Genomic DNA, 11,529 nt, shown 5'->3' with positions numbered 1-11,529 from the left:
TTTGGCGCAGCTCTGGGCCGTGGCTCCAGTGCCAGGCAGGAGCATTCCCAGCTCACCAGGAAGATGGCTGCAAGGAGTGTGGTTATTTTCCCTTTTTGGCTCAACTCTGTCTGCCTCGCTCTGAGACAGTTAGCAGCCTGTGCATGAAAGGCTATCTTCTATTCCAGATATTGAGGCGTTCATGCAGCCCATTCCTACCATGCTTTACTGTGCAGTTCTCACTGCCATATCCACAGCCGCTGTTGGGTTTTTAAAAAAGAACTAGTCTGCATCCAAACACCAACCTACAGTTTCCCCACACCACAGTATGGCTGCTGGACATTCAGCAGGCTGACTCCCTTGTTTCAGAACGTGGACTCCCAGTTGCCCCAGGTGCACGGTCCATGTGGATTTAGCAGACCTTGCCCAGATGGTGCATCACTGGAACTGGTGTTCTGGGTGAGTTTCTGGCTTTAATCTAGTTTTTTTCATGGAGGTGCTTTTTGCCCTGTCTCTCCTAGCCACCATCTTAGGTTCTCCATATGGTTGTTTTTGTTCTTACAATCATTGTACCTCTCCCCTTCTCACTGTGTGGGTAACAATGTCCTAGTCATGGTCTGAGCTCTCAGAACATCTTTTTTTTTCAATTGGCATACACACATCCTACAAGCCTGAGTGTAACCTCCAATTCTTCTTGCCTTATCCCCATCTCACTGTGACAACTGATTGTTTTTTCAAGTTTCTATTTGCATAGAAAGCAACCCTAAAATTGGGCTTGCCTGAAATTTGGTTGCCAAATAAGTTGGAATGATAGAAGGGGGAAATTAGAATAAAGGGAAGGAATCTCATCATGGTGTGAGGGCCTCAGAGTGACTGTAGTGTGGCTGGGGAGTGTTGATCAAAATCTCTAAGGTTATTTCCGTGTTCCTCCTGCACTGCCTCTTGGAGATAATAAGCCTGCTTTCCCCTTCATATCAACACAGTCTGCCTAGCTCTGATTCATTTGGTTTCTCCCCAATTTAAAGGCAGTCCACAATGTTACTTAGGCAATCTCTCAAGACCTTTTTCCCTAAGCTTCTCAATATATGAAATCTTCCCTTTGTCTAAACAAAGCTATCTGCAGTTTTCCCCTATTTTCTAGACCAATGGCTCTCAAAGGTGAAAGTGCATCAGAATCATTTGGAGGGCTTCATAAAATATAGATTGCTGGGCACCACCCCCCAAAGCTTCTGGTTCAGGAGGTCTGGGGAAGGGCCAGACAATTCCCATGTCTGACAAGTTCCCCAGTGATGCTGATGATCCTGGTCTGGGAACCACATTTTGAGAACCACTTTTCCAGACTTTTGTTATTTATGGCATGGTCTAAAGGCCAGCAGATGGGCACTATCTAGGAAGTGCTAGAAAAGAGAAGCACTGTGCTTTAATATGCACCCTGGGGTCTTGGTACAATGGAGTTCTGATTCAGTAGGTCTTGTGTTGGGCCTAAATTCTGTTTTGCTAGCACTCCACCATAAATGCCAATGTTATCATACCTTTGAGAAGCAGGGTTCTAAACTTTCCTGCCTAATTGTTTCTTCTCAGGAAGTTCATTCTGCAAAGATTATGTCCTTCTTCCTTCTCCTTTCTCCCAGGCACTATCACCAAGCCCTCCAAACCCTCCAATTCTTCACAGCTACTTCAGATATACCCAACAAAATCTGTTCTGATTCCCACAAATAAAATGGGCCATCTGTCTCACATGAAGTACCAAGCCTTTGTAGCATGTTGTTTGGCTCTATTATATATCATTTCCTCCATCTGGGTAGTAGTAGAATCATTTGTTTTCAAGTCTATTTTCCTTGCAGGACTTTCATTATTCCTGTATATACCTGTGGCAGCTTGGAGCTGTTATGCACCTCAGAAAAGGCCATGCTCTTTTAATTCATTCTTGTGGGTGCAGAACTACTGTGGGTGGGACCTTTGGATTAGGTTGTTTCAATTGAGGTGTGACCCAGCCCATTCAAGGTGGGTCTGAATCCTTTACTGGAGCCCTTTATGAGAGGATAGAAGGCAGAAACACACACATACACACACAGAGAGATAGAGAGATAAATTAGAGAGAAATGCCCCAGAGATGCCAAGAGAGAACCCATAGACACTCAGAGAGAAAACTACTGGAATCAGAAGCTGAAAGTGATAAAACCTGGGAGAGAAGGACCAGCAGACTCTGGCCATCCATGTGCCTTCCCATGTATAGAGGAACCCCAGATGGCAGCAGCCTTTCTCCAGAGAAGGTATCATTTTGTTGATGCCTTATAATTTGGACATTTTCATAGCTTTAGTATTGAAACTTGAAAGTTAATAAAATCCAGTGTTAAAAGCCAACCCATTTCTGATATATTGCATTTTGGCAGCTGTAGCAAATCTAAATAATACCAAACCAACATTTTAAAGGACACCTATTAATCTCAAAGTTCTCAAAGAATCTTTCTCTTCACATGTCAATCTCCTTACTTAACAATATGCCTTACTCACTATTATACACACACAGCAACTGGCACAATGATTTGCACACAGTAGATGTTCACCAACTATTTATGTCATTGAATTGAGTCATATATTCTTTTATTAGTTCCACATTCACATCTTTCAAGATCCTGGATCTCCTCCCTCTTTTTTTTTTTTTTTTTTTTTAATTTTTTCCAACATTCCTAAAGTCCTTCCTCCAAAGGCGTTCTCTCAGAGTCTGCAAGCTTCCTCAATGCTGAGATTTCTGGAAAACTTTGAGGATTCCTCTGCGACTCACTTTGGTCTTCACACTATAGATGACGGGATTGAGCATGGGGGGTACAAACAGACAGACATTGGACATCATGACATGAACAACAGGCGGGGCACTTTTCCAGAAGCGGTGGATCATGGAGACAGCAATAATGGGCACATAAAAGACTAACACTGCACAGATGTGTGACATGCAGGTGTTGAGTGCTTTGAGCCGCTGCTTCTGGGATGCAACAGCCAGCATAGCTTTCAGGATCAACGCATAGGAGAGCAGGATGAAAGTTGAGTCTATGCCATAGGTAAAAATGACCACAAAGAAACCATAGATGTTGTTAACATGGATGTCCCCACATGCCACTTCCATGAGATCTGGATGGAGGCAGTATGAGTGATGAAGAACATTGCCCTTGCAGAAGGGCAGTCATTTTACCAGAAAGGGGAAAGGGAAGAGAGTGGTAAAACTCTTGGCAAGGATGACCAGGCCCATGGGCAAGATACGGCCATTGGTAAGTACTGTGGCATAATGTAGAGGGTCACAAATAGCCACAAAGCGATCGAAGCTCATGGCCAGAAGTATACCCGATTCCATGAAAGAGAAAGTGTGGATGAAGAACATCTGGACCAGGCAGGCATCAAAGCCAACATGACGGTAGTTGAAGCAGAATGTGGCTAGTACAGTGGGAAGCGTAGAGAGGGACACCCCCAGGTCATTGAGAGAAAGCACAGAGAGGAAGTAGTACATGGGCTGGTGCAGAGCAGCCTCCCAAACCACCAGAGCAAGGATGTTGAGGTTGCCTGTGATGGAGATCAGATAGAGGATGCAGAAAATCAGGGCCACCCAGGCTTGGTCTCTCTGCATCCCCGGAATTCCTGTCAGCTGGAGTGTGGCTGGCTGGAAAAGGGTGCCATTGAAGCCTGCATAGCAAGTAGATGTGGGCACACAGGTAGAAAATAGACACAAGGGGATGTGTTTGGGTGGTCTTCACTTTCTTTCTTTCAGATATCCTGTCTCCAACACAAAAGGTCAGAGATTGAAAGTGTTTGTCTGTCTTCCACTCTACCCCATTATGATAAGCTCTTTGAGGATAGCAATTGGGTTTTATTCATTTCTGTATTGCCAGTGCCCAGCACATGGTTTCAGTCATAGTAGAAATTCTATGAAGGTTTGATGATTGAGTACCCATAACATGGCCAGGCAAGGAGGTAGAAGGAAACATGCCCAGAGTCCCCTAATGCTCACCTTAAACTACAGTATTTCTCCACTTTCCCATTTCACCTTAGAAGCCCTATTCTTGGAATAGGAAATTAATCCGAAAATGGGATAGAGAAGTGGAAATACTCCCCTTGCCTTTGGGTACCTTATGATAGATGACACAGATGGAACCTCTATATTTGCAAAACTATAGCTCCGATAGCCTTTACCCAGACTTCACCTCAGCTTCTCAATCCCATGGCCATCCCTGCACTTTTTTTTTTTTTTTTTTTTCACAGATCAGTAATTTCTTATTTTTATTCTCATTTTACAAAAAGACACTTGGAACAAATAAATACAAAATGGTATATCTTATTTAGCAATGGGCAAAAACAAGTTTTCTTGTATTCTCCACAGTAATACACTAATAAAGTTTTCAGAAGCACACTCATCCTATCCATGTGCCACCCTCTAGAAAAAAAATGTCAATTCTTTTAATTCTCTACAATTTTTAACAATGGAATCCCTAAGTAATCTAAGACTGACTCAGGAACTAAGACATCTGAATCAACAAGTTTAAAAAAATTATGTATATACACAAAAGATATGATGTAGGCCAGAAACTCCAACTAATATTCTTACAGGTCTTCATTTTTTTATAATTTGCATGAATAAAGTTCTGTCTCTATTCAAATCTTCATGGCAAATAAAATGCAGAAAGCTGAGTACAATATATACACTTTCCTGTCCTAAGAGAAAATATAGGTATAGTTAATATACAGTGACCATGCCATGTATTTCCTTAAAGCCAACAAAATCCTGATTTTCTATACCATGAAGGTGATGCAGCAGAAGGCAGATAAATACCAAAACCATTTCTCATCAAATTTAGCTAATTTAGCTGATCACATACATCCTGCCAGTTTGGCTCATAATACACTAGTTTAGGCAGTGATGAATATCCAGGTGTATGTATTTCACTAAAATGTATCTTCAAGGTAATACCTGAACAGCTCTGCTAATACTTTCAACTAAGTATTCCTATTTAATGATTTATCCATCAAGTAGAAATATGTACAATGGTTATTTCCAATCAGAAAAAAGGGGTGTTTTTTTCCCCTACATTTTACTTGGTGCCTTACAACCACTGTTCGCTTTATGAAGACCACATAGAAAGGCAGAAAAGTATGTAAAATGTTTAAAGGGTCATCATTAAAATAGCCAAGAGGATTTTAAATTTACTTTTTGTACTTTCTGTAGAATCTATCTGGGTCCTGTGCTAATTAATTACATTTTACTGGTCACTATAATGTTAGAAAGATGAATATTAAAATAGAAAAACTGGCTTTTATATTTTAAAATAAGTCTCCCCAACCCCCTCCACACATACTTCCCAAGTACTTTAAGCAAAAATCAATCTGGTTGTTTTAGGCGCTAATGTAATATTTCCTAAAAAAACAATCCCTATAAGCCCTTCAAACCTTTTAGGACCAGTACCAAATTCAAGGGATTTACTCACTGTGAGGTTTCACAGGAAGTGGGAGTACAGAAATGTCAATACAAGAGAAATCAAATATAAGAAAAAGCACCTAAAGATGGAGGAAGAAAGACAGCTTTGCAGCTCTGACATCCTACCTGTCAGTGGTAAACCATGTTCATGTGTTTCCATGGACAAAAAAGCTTAAGTTCTCCAAAGGAACTAGTTATTTTTGGTTCACTGTCTAGCACTTTCTTTAGTTTTCAAAAGAAAATTAAATTCAAATTTAGAGGGGGAAGCATTAAAAAAATTTGTGGGTGATAATCATTAAAGTATGAGATCAACTTTCCAGGTGGCAAGTCACAACTCTCTAGAAGTACAAAAAACATCAAAAAGTGAAGAGCCAGTACCACTTGACATGCACAATCAGGAAATCTTATGAAATTCACAAGGTATTGGAATTCAGAGATTTAAATTAACTTCCTCATGCTTCATGTTGGAAGCAGAGTATGCCCACTGCTCATCGAGACAGATACATCACTATGCTGAAGTACCACTTTGTGACAATTTAGAAAGCCAAATCTAACTCCAGAAAATAGAAATCTGTAATATGAATCTGAAGATAGACAGTATAAACACCAATTAGTTGAGTGGTACCTGCCTGCAACAATCTTTTATTATTTTTCTTTAAGGTTACAGAAAATCTGTACATAAACAAGGCAATTAATTCTCATAATAAAAGTACCCCACTACTAACAAGCCAAGGTCTCCAGTCAGATTCCATGGTGAGTGCATGTTGTATCCGATTCTATTCCACAAGTGTACTTTCTTGTGAGTCTGCAGGATTAGGATCGATTCTTTCTGGAATTATCAGCTTCTCACAAATGGCCTCCTTTATTGGTAAATGCTGGGATATTTCATTAGGTTCCGTGAACAGGGAAGGTGAAACATGCATTAAATTAGCAATTTTGCTCTCTCGCGATGTATATTCTCGTAACATATAGGTCTTGCCGGCCTCATGGTAAAGTCTCGTATCATTCATCCTGATAAGCACCCCATCAGGCTACTTTAAGCATTCCTTGGTAGTTATTTACACATCTTAAGGCATCTGTAGCATTGAACTCAATCCCAAAGCCAGAGCCATGCTGGATTCTTAAAACATTGTTTCCAAACATCATTTCAGGGAGAGATGGCATATGCAACTCATCAGCTAACTTCTCCACATCCGCTGACTTCATGATGTGGGTCTTGGATGCCGTCAGCTTCCAGGGCCCGAAGGAGAAGTCCTGGTGGCTGCTCTGGAAGCCATGGATCATCATGGCCGAGGCCGGACCCGAGGGAGCCACGCGGAGCAGGCTGGAAAGGAAGCGGCGGCGGCGGCAGCTGGCACGGGTTCCTCAGCCTCCCTCGGACCCAACCCCCTCGGCTTCCGAGCCCTTACCATGCCCGGCCCCGCCTCGCCCCGTCCCCTGACGGCCGATCGGGACGCAGGGCCCTCCTTTCCGCCTTCCTCTTCGCCCCTTCCATCCCTGCACTTTTCATAACCAAAAACTGTTCTACCTCTGAAATCTTAAATTCTGACTTTTTGCACTGTCTACAGCCTTCCAGCTCTCTCATCTTCTCATTCCTGAGTACTTACCTCGTGCCTCCATAAATTCCTCCATTCCCTTCCAGTCTACTGGTCTATTAGCTTTTCTTTCTCACTTTCTTTCCTGGCCTACTACCCCCACTAAGACCTGTATTTTCATCTCCTCTTCACATGTAAACCTCAACCTTTGATAAATTCTGGGTGTGCAGCTGGATAAAATCAAAGAAGCAAGTGTTTTGTTGGGGAAAAATATATGGGGGGAGACCTAGCTCCCTAGTACCTAAATTTTAAACGTATTAGAGGCTTTATTCATTCTTACTCCTTGGTATCTGAGGAAAAGATGTCTCTCCTTCTCCAAGGTCATGCCCTGCACCTTCATTATTCTGTTTTCAGCTCTGCCAGAGTCCTCTTTCCTCAGGCCATTAAATTGTATCATCAAGCTCTACCTTTCTGTCTCTTACCTTCAGGCTGTAAGTATGTGCAAGATCCTCCCTTCATAAGAACACAGAAACCTTGCCTCTCTCATTACCGCTCTATTACCCTTCCTCTACTATCAGTCAAATTTCTTGAAACCCTAACTCTCTCTTCAGAAGTCAATGAAGGGGAGCTCCTCCAACTTGATTCTGAAATCCTCAGTGTGAAGGATTTGATCTTATTTATCTTACTTTCCAGTCACTGCTCAATCTACTCTAAACTCCCCAGGCCCAACTGAAACTCATCTCCCTGAGTCCAGTAACCTCTCTGTCTCTTCTGTCCCCTAATCTATTGGCCTGTCTGCCACAGTTAGCGCTGTTGGACACTCGCCCTTTTGAACTGTCTTCTTCCTTCAGAAGCACCCTGTTCACTGATTTTCCTCCTACCTTGGCTTCTTCCTCTCTACCTTCTTTGTTGATTCTTTTTCCTCTATCTTTGCCCCAAAACAGCATCAGCCTAACTCCAGGCAAATGAAACAACAGTCAAAATGGTCAAATTGAGGAACTGTATCATAAAGGATGTCTTCTCAATCTTTTCACAAAATATCTCTGCAACTGTTTTTCCATGATGTCTGACATCTCAAAATTAAAGCTTTATTCTAGAATTTATGCAGAATGCCTCCCTCATTCCTTAGCCTTTCCTAGAGTTTTCATCCCCTTCCTAACCCTACTGAGTAAACACTGTGACATTAGATGGTGAGGAGAGACTGGATAATATGCTGTTATTGAGGCAAGATAGAATAGAGCTTCAAGGCTGTGGTCCCTGGTCTTCTATTCAGTTTGGAAAGAGTTAATGCAAACCTGCAAGATTCAGCTGCAGACTTCATGGGGCCAGAATTTCCACTAAAGCTCTGAAGCATCCCCAAACCTTAAAAACTTATAAAATCATGGACCCAAAGCAAACTCTTAGTTAATTACAAGAAGCATGGGTTCATAAAGATTGTTAAACGTCTGTCCATAGAAAAATTTTGGCTACCTTACAGCAGGGCACAAGTCCTGATAGCCATTCCCAATGGCCCCTCTTGTCTCTGAATTCATTCCATGGTGAGATGCCCAAAACTGGAACAAAGTTCTGCCTGGCACTGTTGCCAATAGGGTGTCAGAGACAATATCAGCAACAGTCCTGAAGCTATATGGTCAGTGAGGAGGAATTTATCCCTCCCTTTTGTTTTCACTTTCCTCTCACTGAGATTGGAAAGCACCCCTTTAAAAGTAGGATTTCTTGACCCTTTCTCTGCCCTCTAAACCCCTCCTTTCCTTCAATTCCAGGATTGTCAATGTCTCCATACAGCCTTTTTAGATGTAACCTGTCCAGATATGACTTTATTTTTTTAATCTTTTACACTCTAAGATTATCTCTGGGTCCTGAAGAAATGAAAAAACAAAACAAAACAAAACAAAACAAAACAAAAAAAAAAACTCTTAGGGGCACCAATAAACCCTAACAACTCAGTCTCCCAGTAGCTAGTTTTGCCCACTGTTCTTAACCTCTGGTTTCCAAATTTAAGTAGTCTAGGGACTATTTCATCCATGCTCCAGATTTCTATGTCTGGAAAGCAACTTTGAACACTTCTTTCCCCAGGGAAATGCCCCATCAGTAATCCACAGCTATCCCTTATTTGCTTTAACCAAGAGGATGTCAGGCAAAGCTTCCCAAATGTGACTAACCTGACAAGAAAGGTCAGTGAGATGGAAAGGGAGACAAGCAATGCCTCCTCCTTGCACAGCATATGCATCGGCATGCACACACACACACACGGTCATGCACAGGTATTAGTGAATACAAATGCATATGTGTACACACACTCACACACTCAACTATTCATAAGCACTAACTTATATCCATATACACAGAAACTGACACTCTCTCAGTCATACACAAACACTTTCACAACCACAGCACTCGGGAAGTCTCATATCTATTCATCATTATTATCTGTCAGTACCCTCCCAGGTTGATACCTTCCTGAACACACACTTACAAATACAAATATGCACACAAACACACATAGAAACACATGGTGCTGCAAATGCATCAGAATTGGCAGACCCACATTAATATCCCCTAATAGCTACTAATATCCATACACTAGTATCCCCTTGGCATACTCAGTACTAAAATCCATTTAAGATTGAAGAATGGCTTCAGTTCACTTAGTCCTGTGATTTTTTCTCCAGCTGTATAACCAAGAGGAGATAATAATTCAAATCAGAGGATTGAAAAAAGAAGTATAGAATACACTACAGACAAAATTTAGATCTGATGCAAGAGCCTGTTAGTGTAAGGGTTTGTGGATTGGGATTAGGGTTTTGTCACCAGACAATGTGATCCTTGGCTTTGGACGAGGACAGATTTGGCTCAAGTTTGGAGGGGAGGTAAGTGTCAGAGTCTGCCTGAGGCTGTAATAAGAGTGCTGAAGTTTGAGAAAGGTCTGGATAAGGACAGTCTGAAGAAGGACACACTCACTGGGTGGAAGACACCTCTTTTCCCTGTAGTTAGATGTATCATTCTGTGGATCTGGCAGGACGAGCAGCATCAGCTCACTCTCTATCTCTTAAATTTATGAATATCCCAGAATCCCAAGGCTCATTTGCATGCCGTTGGGAGGGGAGTTGCAGAGATAAGGAGCCATCAGTGATGTCAAGGAGCAGTGAATTGTGCCTTAGGAGAATTGCTCCCAGGAGATTCCTGCTCTTGGCCCCATCATTGCAAATGTCATCATCCATATCGATTACTCTGTAAATCCTTCCCTGTGCAGTGAATGCCTGTGCACTTCACACAGATGCACACACAGACACATTCATGGGCCTCTGAAACCCTCACAGATGAACCCTTAGGCACATTCAGTTATTCATTTACTAACACTCACACCACCTCTTTTACATACATACATACAGATACATGCAAATGTGTTCCATACAACTGCCCGATTCTTGTCATTAATCACATATCTTGACACTTCAAGTATATACACTATAATCTGTGTATTTTTACATTGAATATAGAGAGTCATTTAGATTATAGACAAAATTTTAGAAATACACACTTAAATTGAGACTAATGCACATGCTTGAAGAAATGATCAAATATATTTCAAATATATTCACATGCTTATATATCCCAAAGCACATATTTCAAACACATACTCACACACTCATTAACAGATCAACAAGACATTCAACAAATTCATATCCCTACGTCTAGTCACAGATTCATACATGAAATTTAAATACATTGCATATTTTTGTACACATGCATGCTAGGAGCCATATAAACATGTTTCTTATGCAAATATTCCTTTTATTCCATTGCATTAAGGTGCCTAAAATCACTAACTTAGCTCAGTTCAACTAAAACCAAACAAAAAATGAAAGAAAAACATGTTTTTAAGTGCTTATTTTATTCCACAGGACTCAGAGTATACAGATGAATAAAGACACAATACCTATCCTTGCAAAGAAGATAAATACTCAAAAAACTGATCCACTGAACAGCCCAGACAAATGTGCCTCCAGATCCTACCTAGAAATAAGTCATAAATATATTTCACAATAAAACCAATGCATTTCAAAACATACCTAATGTACATATAATATTTAGAAATTGTATGTTTAAATGAAAGAAAAAAACCTATTAATATATTTGATTCCCAATTAAATGTATGAATGCTGAAACATTTAGGGGGAAGTGTATTATTGTCTGCAACTTACTTTGAATTACATCAAAAAGATAAGATGATTGATGGATGGATAAAAGGATAAATATGTGGATAGATATATGATCACACAAACATAATAAAATATTAACAGTATAATCTAACTAGGTAGTAGGTATACTGGTGTCCACTGTTAAATTATTTCTAGCTTTCTGTGTATTTAAGTGTTTTCAAGATAAAATTTTGTGAAAAAAATTAATAAAAAAAGAAAAAGAATGAAGCAAGACATAGACCTTTTTTCTGAAGGCCCATACCATGTTCAAACATTTAATGAAAATTCAACCTCAGACAAGTGATATCAGGCTTTAGTTTAAATCAACCCTGAGCATCTTGTGTGCCAACTC

At 40.7% G+C, this 11,529-nt stretch overlaps 1 protein-coding gene across 1 annotated transcript; it reads right to left on the bottom strand.

The window, feature by feature from the left end:
- Nucleotides 1-2,716: 2,716 nt before the first annotated feature.
- Nucleotides 2,717-6,450, bottom strand: LOC119537063 (olfactory receptor 51I1-like). The gene is given in 2 exon segments (XM_037839677.1): nt 2,717-3,654; nt 6,234-6,450. Coding segments are annotated over 2 exon segments (1,155 nt in total).
- Nucleotides 6,451-11,529: the final 5,079 nt, after the last annotated feature.

This window comes from Choloepus didactylus, chromosome 6 (genome assembly GCF_015220235.1).
Source record: "Choloepus didactylus isolate mChoDid1 chromosome 6, mChoDid1.pri, whole genome shotgun sequence".
Lineage (NCBI taxonomy): Eukaryota > Metazoa > Chordata > Mammalia > Pilosa > Megalonychidae > Choloepus > Choloepus didactylus.
The sequence above is the reverse complement of the archived record's forward strand: the minus strand, read 5'-3'. Positions and strand labels throughout refer to the sequence as shown.